The 18,685-nt window shown below is 39.3% G+C and overlaps 1 protein-coding gene and 1 long non-coding RNA gene across 5 annotated transcripts in view; one reads left to right on the forward strand and one right to left on the reverse strand.

Annotated features, from left to right (window-relative positions):
* LOC107216636 (serine/arginine repetitive matrix protein 2) overlaps positions 1-18,685 on the forward strand; it is a 26,464-nt gene continuing 7,779 nt past the window's right edge. The window contains exons 1-5 of one of the 4 annotated variants that reach the window (XM_046735515.1): positions 5-262; positions 12,268-12,336; positions 12,427-12,602; positions 15,070-15,330; positions 18,051-18,361. In XM_046735515.1, the coding sequence (XP_046591471.1) occupies positions 12,332-12,336; positions 12,427-12,602; positions 15,070-15,330; positions 18,051-18,361 (753 nt within the window). In that variant the 5' untranslated portion in view covers positions 5-262; positions 12,268-12,331. Of the gene's footprint in view, positions 263-9,096; positions 9,679-12,267; positions 12,603-15,069; positions 15,331-18,050; positions 18,362-18,685 lie in introns of those variants that run through there. The other 3 variants (XM_046735514.1, XM_015653886.2, XM_046735513.1) reach the window with 3 other exon arrangements.
* LOC124293665 lies at positions 9,715-11,831 on the reverse strand. The gene is made up of 3 exons (XR_006903554.1): positions 11,607-11,831; positions 11,390-11,519; positions 9,715-11,269 (listed from the first exon to the last, which is right to left on the reverse strand). It is a non-coding gene; the product is annotated as an uncharacterized LOC124293665 (long non-coding RNA).

Here is an 18,685-nt window from a genome sequence, read left to right on the forward strand (position 1 = left end):
GGCCCCCCACCCTTGAAAGTCCCGAAGCAGCCGTCGTGGGGTCACCAAATAAATTATGTCAAACGGACCACAGTGGCCGAAAGCCGAACACAAACCCGTTGATTTCGAGGGCTCCTTGAGGTCTGTTGCATTGCGGGCGAAGTTTTGTATCGGTTTTGTAACATGTCCGATTAGCATCGGAGCCGTGTGCGTGGGTGCAGTGAACGTGTCTATACCTGTGCATTATTTTTAATAGAGTTATGCTGACGCCGCCGCACCAGTTGTAAGTAATATCCAGGATTCAGACGGTTTTTTTGTATTAATTTTTACGCCTTCGTCCCTGTGACGGATACAGGTTTACGGTTCAACGAGCCCAGCGGCTGTACCGAGGATGTTCAAAAACCCGATATAAAATCACATGTCACACTGTCCTTCTGTGCAGGGATGAGAGTATACCTGAGTGTGTGTCTCGCTCTACTGCTGCGGCGTTGTTTTTAATTCCGTGCAGTTACCTGTTTGCAAGACGGCCGTCGGTTCCATTAATATTTCTGCAAAGTTTCTCGCAACCGATATTTCGAGCCGTTGAATGATGAACGGTAAAATGTAATCTCTTATTCCTGAGACTATTCAAATGATCGAACGTTTTTACTACGATGAACGTGTTTGTACATGTATAGGATTTGCAAAAGTAAACAATATTCGTTCGCCCAGATTTTGCAAATAAACTTAAATCCTGCTGGCATGACATCACGTTAAATTCAACGAAGACGCAGTAGATAAAATCCCAGTTTATCAACGTGTTGTGCGATCTTCTCAAACTTGTTATATCCTTTGCGGTGATTAACATCGTCGTTTCGATTTCAAATTGTTTTTAGCTAAAATCGTTAGTTGCATTTGCAGTTGGAACGAATTCCGTGGCATTTGGAAAGGATATTTATTGGCAATTCATACAATCCTTGAAGGAAAATATCGAACGAACAATGCGGATCTTCGTGTTTAAATCAATGCAAATTGTCTCTTTTGCCTTAAAAAAGAAAACTGCTCAGCTCAGCAACGTTCATATGCCCGAGAAATAGACTTGTCTGTATCAATAACTGTAATTACTATTATACGTATAGTTGGCTTAGGCATCCTTCGTCTCAGACATCCTCTCTGCAACATGCTGTTATTTTTTTTGTTTACCAACGGTTCTCATAATTTAAATTATTGCCATGAAGTCGGTGCTTTCAGAGTGCAATTTCTACCAATCTTAGAATGATATTGGATTTACATCCGTTACACGTAATTTGTATAATTTTCGAGCAGCGAATTCGGCAGCTAATTGCCCGGGACAGTCGTCCCTTAAATTTATATTCTACATGCATTAAAAATATTATCACGCGTCGATAAATGCTTTTGCTCAGCTATTAAACGAGACGTCGAAGGGCTGCAAAGCGGTACTGACAATCATTACGGGTTTTTAATTATACAGGGCGAATATCTAACGTCTGGATTAATCATTTTGGAAGCCTTGTCCTAACGATTATTGATCTATTTATTCGCTCTGCCGATTGTACATATTTACACTTGTTAAGAACGGAGAAGGGCTAATGGGTTCGAAAACGTCGATTACTTAGTTAACAAGAACCTCTAGTTCATATGATGTGTATTGAAAAAATTTGTGCATCTTTGTCTATCATCTTTTATACGCATTTCGATCGAGGGTCAACAGCTGATCCGGAGACTCGTAGTAATCTTGATCGTCTTCTCGGCTTACAGGCTGAACAGAAATTATACCCTCGATTATACCCTAGAAACCCCGAAATAGCGATCAAATATTTACAGCAAGCACACAGAATGAGGAGTTTTACGTTCACAAAACATTATACGTCTATCGTAGAAAATTGAGAAACATTGACCCGGTAAATTAATTGTATTTGCATAGGTAACCATCAAAATTGAGAAAATTTGTCGAAAAGTTATGTACAAAGTTTTTGATAGAGTTATTTATTATTTACTATATTTTTTTCAACGAATTAATAGAATTGAAATGCAACGTTTGCGTACATTAATTGACAACAATTATGATTTATAATGTTCGTGCGAGTCATTCGCAACATATTGTTCTGCTCCAATTCATCGTATGATCATAAAGTTATAACCTCCTCGTATATCTGTGTATGAAAACTCTCTATGCAGTTATTATAATGTACTTGAGTCAGATTCAATTGTATCAAATTAAAACGCGTCGTCGCTCACTCTGCCGGTATACATACACGTACAACAATAGCAACGATAATAATTGGTACGCCCGATACCTCTGTGTAGTGTCAGTGTTTCGATTGAATATATTTTAAATTGATCTGCATAATATGAAATGTGTTTGAATTCACATGTCACCCGAGCAGTAAAAGCAGATGTGGATTCCCCCTCCATCTAATAAATTAACGCGCGTTCCACTGTATAATACCACCCTATATATATATATATACAGCACAGAGTACAGCAGATGGGTTTTATTAGTCTAAAATAGAAAATAAAAATGTCTATAGTATTCATGAAAGAATTACAGAGAACTATAACGCGAAGACGTCCAGAACGTACGACGGGAAATGTGTCGGAAGCTACGAGCTTTCGACGCCGCTAAATCCTGAATATAAGGTGAATTCTACCTTGATCCAAGAAGCACCGGGCTAGGGAGCTCGAGCCTCGCGTGTGTCGTGCGGGACTTTTGATGAATGGTTATGGGACTGAAGGGAGCGAAGCACGTGCTTGGAGGTCGAGCCCACTTTAATCAATAAAGTAACACCGTAACTGCGGACGATGTCTGCTTCCGTAGTTTTCTCGTATTTTCTTCGATACTTGATACGTAAAGGTCCAGCAAATTGGACAATTCACTTAATATCGGTTCGAGTAACTGTGGAATGTCGGTAATTAGTTCTAAAGTAACTTGCGGGCCACGGAAACGAGTGTTTTAAGCAACAAAGCGAGAGGCTCTATTTTTCCTTCAACACCTTTTCGCCTTTGTACATTTACGCATTATCACGGCACTTTGGTATATAACGTTACTGGCACAGTCCAAAAAGATGGTGAGAATAAATTATAATCATAAATTAACTTACATTGTTTCCTGCATCATATACGCGCTATATAAACAGAGCGTAATATTAAAACATGTCAGCATATCTACATTCATCTTAATTAATTACTGACGAGAAGAACCAATTTTCATGCACTAACAAATTAGGTTTCTTTCTAGCAATATATTTATATATATATATGATAGATCGTGCTGTAAAATAAGATCGTACTGTCTTGTTGATTGTATACTTTTGGCTGCTTAATTCTTCTACAAGGCAGCGGTAATTTTATTATACAAAGAACATTAAAAAAATGAAACACTACTCATCCTAATTATAGAAAGAGACCTTATAATTGACATACTTATTTCCCGGGTTAACGTCGAGTGAAATTATTATAACGAATTCATGATTGCTTGGTAATTATTAACGATGATTGCTGATGCAGGGGCTCCAGTTAGGCAAAAAGATTTCCATATAGAATTCAAATTTTTAACAATGGCTGTGTTTGAACTGGAACTTGTCTTTTTTCAAGTTGCAGCGGTTGGTTCATTTTCTTTTTCACTCGTAACTCCATAGAAAGCGATAGCCACTGCACGCCTAGATACAGTGACATCGTTTGATTCAATTACTGCATTCGGTTGCTCAATCTTCAGCGAACGGTATATTTTCTCGTTTTCGATATCCCGTATCTGCAGCAGTCTGAACCATGAACTCTGATCCGTGACAGTGAATCTAGTCGACAGATTCGACGAAGTAAAACATTATAGGTACCTAGAAGCTTGCACGGAAAGATGACAGAAACTTTAAAAACTAAGAACGTAAGTTCAAAAGTTACGTTACGTTAGCAGCTCGAAAAGCATTCTAGAGTACTCGAAGCATTGTAGAAAATTATGAAATACTTTTCGTACACGTCTTGAATCGCCTGGTTATGTTACGCGTGTATTTATGTACGGCAAAATTTAGAACATTGGAAACGGAGTCTAATAACGTTTAGAAAAGCACCGAGGAAACCGTTATACGACATTCTGTAGGGACCAATGGGCGAAACAGAGGCATACAGGCTTAAGGCTGTAAGGCTTAAGGCTGATGGACGCTTAAGATGCAAAACGAATTCAATTGCTACGGATACTGTAACAAATGTACGAAGAACATTAGCTATGGCTTTGTTAGACGCGAAATCGAATTACGGGAAATGCCTGTAATCGTTTAAACAATGAACAACAAAATATCGGTCTGCCCGAACCGTATTATTACATAATAATGAAAAAAAAAATATTGGAACCTCGACGCTAGAATCTGTAAAAAAGAAAGAAGTGAACATGGTTTTGACAAACCGATTGTAGTTGTATGCCGTAATTACAAGCGCAGAATTTTCTTTCGTCGGCAAAGTTTACAGTATTTGTATAGTGTGCTGTGCGTTATATATGGCTATATTTGTAGGTATTAAGCCTAATCACGCATAGTCCCACTTTTTGCTAGGATGATAAATAACGGTTCCATATCGTGCAAGAAATAGGGTTGTAAACAAAACGTGCTGTCCCCCATTAATTAAAGGGTTGTATCAAGAAAAACATCGCCTTAGTAACTGCACACAAATCATCGTTCAAAGACTCTAAATAATCATTTAAGTGTCAATAATTATGGTTAAATAACTGTCGTGCGTAGACAAAATTTTTTATCAGGCCCCGAATTTAAAAAAATACTTTACAATTTTGTGGCGTAGGTACATGTTTCGGTCTTTTCTAAGATAATTACACTACAAATAATTTTGAAACATTGACATTACATGGAAGCGACTAATTAATATTGCGCGAGTTTCTGTAAAATTGAGTTTTTGCCCGTGTCAATTTTAACTGACAATCCAGACTACGGGTGAGCCTATAAGTACTAATTTATTACGATCGCTTTCCAATCACGATGTAGGCGTATTTAAGGAGCGGCTCGTGATACTTAACGTATATTCAGAAAATTTATAATCGAAATTATAAAATGAACCCGGAGATTATTCACAGCAAAATTGGTTATACAAGCTCGTGTATCACAAAATTAGTTATTCTATCGATTATGGAAGAAATGATCTATACGCTATTTTTCCCTGAAGCTGTCTTCGGCTGGACTTACGAAAATACACACTACGTGCGGCTCCTCTATCTACTAGACTCGAGTTCTACTGTCCGAGCATATAATACGAGGCACTCCCTATACTTCGTCCATTAACTGCACTTGGTAAACTCTTTGACTATAATTATAGACATCTGTCAGATGTATAATATTTAAATATATATATGCAGCTACACCTGGCGATAATCAAATAATAGGTATAAACGATCAGTCAATATAGGAATATGAAAAATGGATTAACATTCCGTGAAAGAGGCGATTAGCATTGGATATGTTATTGCGCGGGCGTAACTACTGTTAAGTATCGGCATTATGTAGACGTGTAATAATGTCTTGTCAAATAAAGCGTGAACGAAATTTATTCCAACTTAATTTGTTCTATCCATAAAAGCATATTATTTTCTCACGGATATATGGTAATGCGCCTTGCACGCATCTGTCACGTACCTCATTCGTTGTATCTGCATTTAATTGCCGCAGGTATACCTTGCCTCTGTCGCTATGCACGTGTTATTATAGGCATGTGAATGGAATGGAATATGGAGCCATAGGGACTTGTACAGTTCTTTGAACAATGTACAATATACGATATACTACAATATACGTGCCACGTGCAGTATACCTATGGTAATAACTCAGGCAGGTAGCACATTTACAGTTTGGGTATATGACGTTGCCGTTTCCATGTCTCACGCGGTTCTCATATTATACGTAAATTCAACGCCTACGTTATAACGTGATTCCGAGTATGGGAGAAAATCAATAATTACTATTCGACACACCGCGACAAGAGATCGTGTCTTCGTCTTATCCATTTCGTTGAGCGAACCGTTATCGCAACTACGAAGTCGTGTCATGATCACTCTTTGCCCGAATCTGCGAAGCTATATTATCCTCAACTTGAGTACAAGCCCGTATTCCACGGACTCGTATTTTGAAAGTAACGGAAAATCGATTCGGCATTTTTTTCAAACAAAAGTATATGCGAGTAGTATATTCGGAATAGTACGTATACCTTATATACTATTACCACATCACTTGTTCCAAAGTCAAGATAATATTATGCAGTTTATGAAAAATTGAGAAGAAGAAAAATCAAGGCTCTGGGTGACAAATTGGAATGTAAAAAGTTTGGTTAACCAAGTATAACGTGCACAGCGTATAATCAAATTCCCTTATACATGTAATATAACAAATTGTGTATTTCCACCTGACTTTGTCGATCAATCAAAAAATATGATACTATTTGTTCAACGGCGATACTCTGCTGCTGCATCGACAAAATCGTATTGCCGGTGCAAACCTTTAGTTGACAAAGCAATAGATTATGTTCGTTAGCGATCAGATTGCGATAATTCAGCAGTCTCCACGTGCCGGTTCATTGACGCGTAAAATACCGCGAGAATCGATTGTGAAGTTATACATATATGTATATTGCGTAAATTGCTTCCATCAAATTCCCGAAAAACTTTCCTACGGGTATTCTGAATTTCATTTCCTCTTTCGTTTCATAATCATGTTTTAAGCTCGCGACTTCTCTAATCGTGGCTCAAGTTACTGTAAGGTACTTTCGGCCAAACAGCGTACAGACCAGAATCGTGTGGGTGCGTATTATCATGTCTTGGCACATTTCGGCACGCGTAAGAAAGGCCTTAATAATTGCGAGTAAGATGCGTCTATCCGTTTATTAGCCATATATGGATTGAAGAAAAAGTTTCAATTAACCCTTAAGTAGTACACTCAACGTACGCTGTATCTTGAAAATATTTTACGTTAACGAAGACCTCATGGCCGCAGGCAACGAAGATTTCTATATTAGATACTTAGTTTTCGATTTTAACTAATTCATTGCACGCTGTCACGTGGGTGGAATAAAAATATCACAGTGCCGAAAAGCAAATCCCCTTCTGTGTCGAACGCCCTCGACTCCCGACCCGAACTTGCCCTTTAGCATGACTTTTTTACACGAGGTTACCGTTTTGGCAGGAGGGTGCGACATTTGTGCGAACCTAGCACACGCTTCGCCGTGCATATCCCAATAAAATACATGTTCGGCATACATCGAGTAGGTGTGTTTAAACCCGCATTTCGCTGCTGGTTTCGGAACGAAAAACCGGCCAATGGACGGCTTTGCCTCCAACCTTTCGCAGCCTAAGCGTTCGATAAACTTACAGAAGTTTTTCTTCTCTTTCTTTTCCTTTTTTACTTCTCTCTCTTCTGACCTCGACGTTGCAGCGTAGGTGTACTCGTGATATCCCGTCTTGTGCTGCAGCAGTAAACGTGTAAATGCACACGCCTGAAGCCGCCTGTACCGTATATCTTGTCGTTATCGTATAAATATTTAATGCTCAGGGGGTATTTTTGTGAGCGAAGGTGCGCGGCTAGATCGATTTAAAAATAAAGGGACACGTAACGTACCTGTATCCATCCATCCATCTATCTATCTGTACGCCTACCTTGTCGTTTGTAAATAACAAAGTAAATACTCGCACGAATGCAATCCGCACTCCCGTTTCAGGTTGAAAATCACTTCGTACTCGTCACTCGGAACAGACCAGTGTAATTTATACGTGTGTTAACCTATCTTCTAGCAGACATGACAAGAAGGTGGACACCCACGTGGTGGGAATTCTATAAGTAGGCAATCAGCCGCGACTGGCTTGCAGTAAATACTTACACGGTACAGACTAGAGATTTTCGTTTCAATCAAAAGAAAATTACCAGCGAACAAAGTTTTATGATTGTATTATCAAATCGAGGTCATCATTTGTTTACGGAACTACCAAAACCGATAAAATTCAATAATTCTACTTGGAACTTGGATAAAGCTGTTTACTGTTCGCCTTGCGTTTTAAGAACGTGCATCCAATTGCTCTTATTCGATACCTCGACTGTCCAGTGGTTCTTTGGATATTCTGCTTCCAACACAACTTGCAAATACAAGGGCGTACATCCTTCCGTTAAAGCAATACGTGTACAGGGAGTTTATCTTGAAAGGAAACGGTTCCCGCTACTGTAACAGACTTACCGCGGTATTATTGTAGACGAGAGTTGGGTTGCATGTGCTCGGTGATCATTTCCGTGAATAGATAACACCTCCTGTATATCTGTATGTGTATTTAGAATCGAATTGAATTTCATGTCCGAATAACTCGCCTCCTCGTGTGTGTGTTGGACAAAAATTGTAAAAAAATAACCATTATTGAAATTGTTGGAAATCATAAAAAATTGATCACTCAATCTTGAAGCGTCTATTATTTGATTAGATGCGCTCTCAGATTACGAATATGTCATCAAGTTTAACAGTTCGAAAATTTGAACTTCCCGCATTCTTTGTTTTTATAATTCAACTTCGACGTTCAATTAGGACTTGTCGTATCTATGATCATTGATCGGTCATTTGGAATTACGATAAATATAATTGGACGATTCGTCATTACCCGCAAGCAGATCCTTTCACTCGAGAAGTGACACCGGTGGTTGGAAAATATATTAATGAAAAACTTGAATCGACTCATTGTGTCAACAGTGAGCTCCTCGTCCCTCTCCGGATCAAGGACCACTCGAAATCCCTGCGTCAAATGGAAGCTTCGAGTGGCGTTATATTTGACAAAAGCCTCATGCGCTGGCATCGGGCGCAGTATATATTGATTTTAATCAATCAGTTCCATTGAATTATACTTTTCTCCCCATATTTTATTTATTACGTTACACGTTTCCCGTCGAATTTACACATCTTTACGAGCCTGGTTTCCTAAGTCTCATAGTTCGTTTGAACCGCTCAATACCTGCGTTCCCATTCTTCTACAGAATAATCTACGGTTATTGTCAATTTATTCAAGTATAAACTAATATAATCGGACAGTTGGGTTAGCTTGATATTAACTCGGCTGCAGTATTGCGCGGTCAATGTGAAAACGGCTCGAATAAAGCAGTATAATTTTTTTGTCCAATGACCGTTTCCTTCACCCCGCGATCCTCGCAATTGCGTATACGCTATTTACCAGTATAATTTCTCTGTCACGGGCTTCGGAGTGGGTAGGTAATGCAAGAGTTGAACACCGACATCGCGGGCTTTGCCTGCTCAACCAACTGCTGCTGCGAGCTCGGAACGTCGGGGTTCCTGGCCTACGCGTGCATTCGTTTGAATAAATTCTCAGCGCAACTAGAATTGTTATTCCGGCCTTAGTTCTGTGAAACCAGCTATAAGCTGCTGTATGTAAACGCAACGCATGCACTTGTCGCCCGCGAACGCCGGTCCTAAAGCCTTTCAGTCGAGTCCTGACTAGACTCACTTAAATCTTCGGAGGATTGTCCTCCGCTGATGGTCCCGTTAAACGTACGTACGCGGAGTCTTTCCTGCCAGGCAGTATCGAATTCACCGCGGAATAAAGGATATACCGGCATTACAACTATCGGTGTTGCGGTGATAAAGTTTATTTTTCTCGTCTCTTGTGCTCCTGCATTGCAGGTTCAGGTGGAACAAATCTCCTACATATCCCAACCACACCGAGAGGTATGAAAATTAGGGCAGGAAAACGCATGTGCAGTGTAATCGTATAAACCAAATTTATTGCATATGGTAACAGATGGGCTGGCTGGCTGATCGCGGGTCTTGGATAAAAAAGGCAATCCGCGTATTCGGAGGTACATTATACACGGAGCCGAAGGATCGGTAGTACGGATTTTAGCCGAGTTTACTGTCGCGAATTTGTAAATCATTGTTTATCAGTTACGGAAACTAAGTATCCGAGAATGAAGTCAAACATCTGTTTGGACAAAAAAAGGTGTTGGTGTATCAGCTGATATTTAGTTTCAGTTGTTGAATAAATCTCTTATTTCCGTGCTCACAACAACAGATTCAGTTGGTTGCGTCCAATCTTTTTCTATGCAGTACAGCACAAGAAAAAAAAAAATACATTCGTTCCTGGTATTGTTTGGAACAATGGATTCTGCGTTAGTAACTAAAATAATGAAAGTGATGCGACATACTGATTACGAATAAATAATGTATGACTTTTTCGATACGAATCGGATCACGCTTTTGAACGCTGTATCGGTATGCATTACATCAATTTGAAATTCACGAGGTGCGGATATTGAGTTTCGGTGAATGTGAGTTTAAACGGAAATCTTGCAATCGAATTCAGGACTCTGTAAAAATATGGCGTGTGTGAAATTTTTACGCATATTTATATTGCTCTGATAGTTGAAGAATAAACAGCGAATTAGTACAGATTAAACGTACTGATGTTCAGATTCCATGCCAAATCCAATTAAACAAAAACTAAAAGAAAAAAATAGCGTCTGACGGACGAGTTGAGAATGCAGATTTCTTTTTAGGAATGTTTTCACGCCTTCCGGATCTGTGTGTTAACTGAATTGAATTTCACCTCGTTCGTTGTGCCAAATAACCACATGGCACTAATTGCAAGAAAAATGTTATCGAATATGCACAGTTAGGCGTTCGTTTCTCTGGTGCTTCAGACGAACTTCATAAAATGCCGTCGACGCATCTGTATAATCGTACATGGTCTAATATACAGCCGCGAAGTTGCGTCGTTGAGAATTCGACGCCTGCATCCGTTTTGCTGACTTGTTTCACAGAAACGTATACCGTTCTCTGTCGAGATATACCCATTTTACTGTCGTGCGTTGAGCGTGTGAAATCCGGCATCCCGGAGGCCTTGTCGTGCAATTGACGTGAACTACATCGTACAATGTACGCGCATACATACACGTTGAATATTTGCGGTTGTGCACCTCTTTCCCTTTATTCCTACGTACTTCGACATGCCTGTACGTACGCTTCGTCGATTTTTTCGAATTCACTTTTATTCCCTCTCGTTTGATTCCCCGTCTTTTCCTTTCGTGACAACCGCAGTTGACGCCAGAAGTGCGTTCCTGTACAGGTGGATCACGTGTAGCCGTTTATTCGCACGAATCTCTGAAGCCTTAATTTTATTGCAAACAATTCCTTCGTTTCTCTCCAGACAATTTTCTGCGGTTGCATTACGTCATCGTTACGGATCTGTGCAGGTGAAAAAAGAAAAGTTCGTCGCTTCGCGCGCCGTTGACAGCGAATGTGTATTATAAAATATACGTTGCTGAAAAGTGTGATAAAAAAATTTCACTTAGATGGAAAAATATAAAACAACCTAAAACTTGAAAACAGCTTTTCGTCCTAGGTATAACCAATTTCGATTCATTTATACATGTATACGTACGTCATTTGTATAGGTACGTCTGGGATCCATCTCTCACCGTGTTAATCAGACTTACCGTTCACCTGCTTCAAGTGCGATTACAATCGTAAACGTAAATACCGTTTGTCGCGGTTAGAAAAACGTCAGCGTTCTATAATTCGAGAATATCACCAGTTGTTAGATATGTATAATATAAAATAATATATAGCACAGTGTACTTTAAAAGATTGTTCAATACTTGGCAGCTTGCCTTGGTGGGCGACAATGGGATGTATAATAATAACTGGTTCGTTCGCGCGTCTTTCTTCCTTGGCTCAATCCGTACTCGTTGACCCATTTGCTCGTTTGACCATAACGACAATTCGCATGGGCATGAATTTTTAGTCAATCCAATATACGTGTGTATACCACCTCTTCACGATTCACCCGCAATTCTATTCTTTTGTCGTAACTCTCTGTAACAACCGACTTTCCGCTCCAATTTATATGATCTACGTCATCGTGCGTCACGAGATATACATATGTCGTATGTGTACCGGCACGTAGGTGTAATGTACATAATCGGTCAATTCAGAAAATTGGTAGAAAATTATCCTACCTATAGTTAGAGGCTATTACAGTTATGGTTGACCTCGACTAGAAGTTGTTTGTTCGAATATGAACTAGTGTTATATAAAAAAAGAAAGAAAGAAAAGAAATATCCCATCTTTCTTGGTTTTGAATTTTATCACAGAAACTTGTGTAAAAATCGAGGTAAAAATCCAAGGGTTCGTATTTTCATTACGTATAGCATTACATTAGTCCGATTATATCTTCTTTTTTTTTACACACAGCGCACACTATATATACTCGTATATTCTATTTGTTCTAAATCCTTTGAACTTTTTTATATGCTTCAGGGGGCAGAAGATAGCGCGGAAATGGGGCTGAAGCGTTGCGCGGTTGAAAGCGGAGTGCAGGTCGATGCGGTGAGCGGAAAATCCTATTGAAGTAGAAAGACAAAAAAAAAAAATACCTTAAAAGACAAAGAAAAAAACAATGATGACCGCCATGGCTAGACTCCCGTGCAAGCAAACCTTGCCGTCGCAGCAATCGGGTGTCAATAGCTTTGGCACCAGGGGATACTGGGACACGCAGGTCATGCAGCCGACTCAAACAGCCCAAACGAATCAGCAACCCCAGCTGGCGACCACCCTCTACGTCAGAAGTAACCGTCACCAGGGTGATTACGCGGGTGAGAATACCATGACAATTTGTAATTTATAATTTACAATTTACAATTTACATTGTACATTAAAGTTTCTCCTATAACTGGAATCTAAGTAACTGAACATTCATTCTTTTCCTATTATTTGTATTTACAATTAGTGAAACAGTTTACACGCGGCGATGAAACGAGGATTAGTTTTAAACGAGGTGAAAACAAAATGTCAAGTTCATAGTTCGAAAGAACTTTGGTATAAATGACAACTGAAAACATTGGTTGTTGACGAATGCTTTCTTTAATTCACTGTTATGCATTTCAATCTAAAGCTAGACGTCACCGTCAGCGATTGCATACCTACACAACCTCGTTATCTATTAACGATAGAACTAACCGCCTAATTTACGCTATGTATATGTATAGTAGAATTTGATACGAGTTTTTCAAGTTGAACGACCGTTCCATGGACAGACCAAGATTTCTTGTTACGATTTTGTGAAGCATGTACTTTATACCTATGTTCGGCAATGCAGATTTTACGATCCTGCTGTTTAACAATAAGCTATAGCGGGTGCGGGTAAAAAATCAGAAAAACCAAAAATCAGAATGGTCAGAATTCTGAATATAAATCTATCGAAAACTCACAATCACGGGAGAACAAAGTGGTGAATCTTCATGAAGCCAGAAATAATGGAAATAGAATATGAAAGTATCGAAATTTGAAGTTATAGAATTTAAGGGAAATGCGATTGCTCATAAACACAAATAAATAACCTTCAGATGGATCATAAAGTAGAATTTTCATCTATTCGAATTCATAAATGCGAAGGATCAAGAATCGGAACGGTTAAAACTCCGAGTAGTAATCTCATAGAAGGCTCGGAATATAGAATTGCAGTATATCAGAATCGTCAGAATGAAGAATCGCAATATAGCAGAAGAGTCAATAACTCGTATCATATTAGAAGCCAAGACATATAAGTTTATGATACCTAAAGTCGTATTCAATCTTTTAATGAGATAAAAATATTGCAGAATTTGTTAGATTCCGTATATAAAACATTTTACAAGTTGAAATAGATTAGCTCGATAGACTCGGAATGTGAAATTCTGGTGGAAAGCCATCTATACGGTTACTTTCGGAATACTGATCTTTCTGAATTGTACGATTCTGAATAATGACCCTTCTACATTCTGGATATCTGTTTTCCGCAGTTTCTAGATGATGAAGTTCAAACTTTTACTTTTATAATATTCGGACATTCGAGAATATGAAACTTTCTACAAATTCATTCTCTAGAATATTGATTCTATACACTATTAAATTTTGCATCTCTGAATTTTTGGATTAACGTTTTCTGAAGTAAGTGGGTTCGAATAACAGAGCCCTCTACTAAATACATTTTAGCTAAGCTGCGGCTTTTTATTCGGCACCATTCGGGACTTAAAATTTCTGATAGTATCTGTTCTCTCATATTTGTTATTCGAGTTTACTAAATTCGGAATATTGGACATTCTGATTTTCGGTTTTTCTGATTTCTTACCCCCACCCAGCTATGGCATGGCTTTCTTAAGATTTTAATTTGCCTTTTAGTGAGATCTTGAAATATTCAAGCTGCATTACACTTTTCTGAAATACTGCGTGGTATGACCTTAAATATCTCGACTCCTGGGTAACCATAGTCTGTGGTTCTGGCATGAAAATTAGTTGTGTATGTACACTTATCGAAGTATTGTACGCCCCAAGTAAATGTATCTGATTATCATTTAATACCCTTCCGTCCAAGTTAGGTTATCAACCGTTTCTTATCGTTGACCCACGACCTCTCGAGGAAAATGTCCGGCACAAAACCCGGTTAACGGTTACATGTGCCTATACACATTTTCCTCGCCTATCTATATTCATAAATAGATACCCGCGACCTAGACAAATTTGCACGAATGATTCGACAGACTTCCTCCGTTCTAGAAATAAGCCTCCAAAATATTTACCGACATTAATTTTCACCGGAATTCTTATCTGCAGGAACCTCATATCACGGAGGGTGACACATTTAGCGACAGCTTTGCTTTCAAAATGATGATGTATCGTGCAATGCGTGTACATTTGAATCGCAGACGGACAGATATACCAACGGAGTGACATAAACAATCTGTCACACCCCTTGCTGTTCCCAGAACCCCTAAATTCTAGCTGGGTGGATTCCTAGACTGCATGGAGAAAACGGGACACAAAGACGTGCCTTGTGTTTCTATTTTAGTTTAGTGGCATTGTTTACTGCGACAAACTATCCTTGTAATAACGAGAAGCGTTTTGAGTCATGGTTCTGATATGATGGGTGAAAATCCTCGGTCGTCTACGCAAGTTCGGTTCTATGTTGACAGTACCAATTCAGCGCTGAATGTCTTATTTTATTGTTTTTTTTCCGCTCATATGTGTAGGAAAGAGGAAAAGCGCTGAATATCTTGTATGATTGATTTTTCCACTTATATGTAGGAAAGAGGAAAAGCGCCGTAGAGCTGCTTCAAGAGTCCAAGGCGTTTTACGTGAAGAGCGAAACGGTTTTGGATAGGAAACAGGAGCTGAAAAATAGCGGTCACCTTCAAGTTTCACAGTTAACCGCGCCCGGGGCACCACCGCGACTTTTGCGGAAGTGTAGCAACGCCGGAACCTGTACCATTCAACCAACTTCTCCACAACTTCCAACACCGCTGACACCCCCGTGTTGTTGGTCTAATTGTCACGACCAGGATAGACGTAAGCCATTATTTCATACAACCTACTTCCTTGTTACGTACATGACATTTCATTGTAGTGTACAAAGGATGATTTTGAGTCATCAAGTTTTATCTGAATCCCAGATTGGGTGATTCGAGAACTCACTTCTATAACTCACGTCCAATTTTAAGCTCGCAACTTGTTGCGGTGAAGAAAAAAATTTCATAGAATTTTGGTTTTGGAATAATCTGAAAGTGAGTGAGAAAAATACGGATTTCAATGCATGTAATCATCCAGAACGTGTAAGGTGAGAATATTTACGTAAGAAAGGGAGTTGCTTTAACGTGAACGTGTGATAATGTTAACTCGAGTAAAAGCATTGATAAAAAAAAGAATGTGGCGGAGATCCATAAAAAGGAATTGGCTCTCTTCGAGCCAACTGGTATAAGGCTGCTGTTTGTACTGTCAACTGATATGCCAGGGTCTCTTCCTGTGTGTATATGTATATACAAACGGCAGCTGGGAGACTATATAACGCAGCATGCGGTGGCTACGCGTAAATAAACCGATCGGTTGTACTGGCAGACTTGGAATTAGCCATGTGTCGGTGGCAATGCACGTATTATACATGTACGCGTGTGTAGGTAAATATATGGGGGAAAATCGGTGGACATAGTGTCACGTATGTCTTCGACTTGTCTATATTACGTAGTTCATCTGATATGTAATTGTTATAAAACAACTATCATTTATCGTTTCATCAATAACTCATCTTCAATTAGCACTTGCTTATAACGACATATGCCGCAGTAAGCTTATAATCGAAATCTCGAGTATGCGTCTCTTATGTACTACGAATACCGCCAGATTTCCCATTACGACATCAGACAATAAAATCGATGTCCTGTCATACGTTGTGATCTCTTGTATACAATGCGGTATGAAACGATAACATTCACGGCACGTGGTGATTAAATGTACTCTTGTCATCTCGAATGAAACTACGAGTCTTGTCATGCTTTTTCAATTCTGATCACAATCTCGATCCCAGAAATTATCGACCCCAACAAATTTCTTGGTTTTTTTTTCCCCACATCAATTAACGTCGTATGTATCACGTATCTCTGAAATATGAAGTGGTACTGGTAGGAACGATGTCTTAAACTAAATCTTGAATTTTGTACTTGACAATAAGAGTGTACTCCAGTACAGAGAACTCAATGCATAGGCGAATCTTTACCTGCTTTAGCGATGTGCGGTAGCAAAATTCTTCGGATCGAGTCAGGTGGGGTAAAATGGATTACTTTCGGTTCGTATACCTGAAAATTTTGGGTACTCGGAAATTTCGGATTAACCAAAAATTTTGGGTACCCGTAAATCTAGAGTTACCGAAAAATTTCGAGCTTATCGAAAATCTCGAGTTAGCCGAAAATTGCCGAGTTTTTGAAAATTATGGTCACGGTTATTTTCACTTCTCTAAAAATACCGGGATTCTGAAAGTGAACAGAGATTTTAAAAAATTTCGGATTTCTGTCATTTCCGAAATCCCCGACAATCTGAAGGACAATTCTACAGCCGTCTGGAATTGTGAGTTCTGGAGGTTCTATTCTCAAAAAATCAGCCTAGAGGCTTACCGAAAAATATACTTTCGAATTCTGTCATATCGGCATTATTGACACATCATCGTGAAATAATTTTGTTATTGACCAGTAGGGGTGTGCGGGTACTGAAATTCTCTGGATCTGGATCGGGTAAAATGGGTTACTTTCTGGTCAGGTACCCGAAAATTTCGGACTAGCCAAAGATTTCGCGATTGCCAAAAAACCTGACCCTAACCCGTGTTCGAAAATCGGAGATTTTGGGTCCCCGCACACTGCTACCCTGATTATAGTGCTTGTGTACTTATGTACTTACACCTTGCACAACAGGCACGACAGTGATAAAACACCTGCAGTGGCGATGACCTCTTCAGCATTCGGTGTTCCTTACTGTAGCTGTTAAGCACAAGGTTCTACTTTTATCGTCACCAATGACGCGTTTTGGAAATACAGTATAGCCAATATAACGTGTTTCAAATTCACTTTCATAGCTTCTGTTTTGTTCAATTTGCTGTGATACACAGTTCTTCGATCTGGATTTGTATAATTCTCAATCCTCCGTCGTCAAAAATCCATGCCACGTTGTGTAGAAATAGGTCCAGATTTCACGAAGTATTACGCCTAAATGCAGCTTTACAAAATTGAGCTTGTCATTTTCCTATGTCATGGCCTCGAACTCCTATTAATTCAAGTGTGTGTACTAAATTTATTACAGAGATGATCGTTCACTTGTGCAAATTTAGCAAGTAATTCATCTCGTCAATTTACAAAACTATCATGTCAAAGCACCAATTTTTTAGGCGGCGGAACGTTTTTTTCTGCGCAGGCTCCCTGTTGAACTAGTCAAACATTCATCAACGGATTTCGAATCAACTCCAAAAATTAAAGATAATTCATAACGGCGTAAATCAGTGTAATTTTTTTTCGTTTAGGTACCATTGAGTTTGAAATGCTTGAAATTGAAATTTGCCCAACCACCAATAATGTATGATATAGAAAGTGTAATTAAATTGTACAAAATTGACATGACAGATTCAGTCGAAATTTTTTTTTTTTAATACGACAATCTTATACCTCGTTAAGCGTAACAAATTGATTCTTATTTTCGTCAAGTTTTGCGAGTGTAACGATGGTTAAACATCCTGAATATTCTTTTTCCAGCTGACGGATTATTGAGCCCACAAAGATCGCTGCCACCGCCGACGTTGCCGCCGAAGAGTCCTCGACTAGTCCCAGTCCCTCAAAGACGCACAATATCCGGTCCCCCCAGTGGCAACGGAAGTGACCAGTTGCAAACGAAGCTTAGAAGGCTTCTAAACACTGACAGCAAAGAGAATGTTTTCTTCCCCGATACGGCACCACCACCGTCGCCACTGGCTCAAGGGAACAGAGTAGCTACAAGAGAAGACAAGTTCAGATATTCACCCGGAGGTCCGGCATCCGTCAGCTGCAGAGAAGATGACCGCAACTTGGTAATTATTTTTTACTTTCCAATGTTAAGGAAGTGGTGAATCGATATCCCGCGAGTTATAAATATCGTCCGTCGTCTGTGCATTCGAAGGCCGATAAATTTCTTGACCGCCTCGCTTAACAGGATTGACACCGGATACGGGAAGCAGGAAACAGGATATCGTATATAGTCCGGTATACCGGTAATTTCTGTTAGTATGTACGGCGCGTGTGCAGGTACTTGAAGCGTTCACATGTCGACACCTACGATGCTGTTACGATATACGTGTAGACATTGATCTATTGCCATATCCTAGAGTGATCGTACATTATAGTATGAGCACGTG

This window comes from Neodiprion lecontei, chromosome 3 (assembly GCF_021901455.1).
Source record: "Neodiprion lecontei isolate iyNeoLeco1 chromosome 3, iyNeoLeco1.1, whole genome shotgun sequence".
NCBI classification, from domain to species: domain Eukaryota; kingdom Metazoa; phylum Arthropoda; class Insecta; order Hymenoptera; family Diprionidae; genus Neodiprion; species Neodiprion lecontei.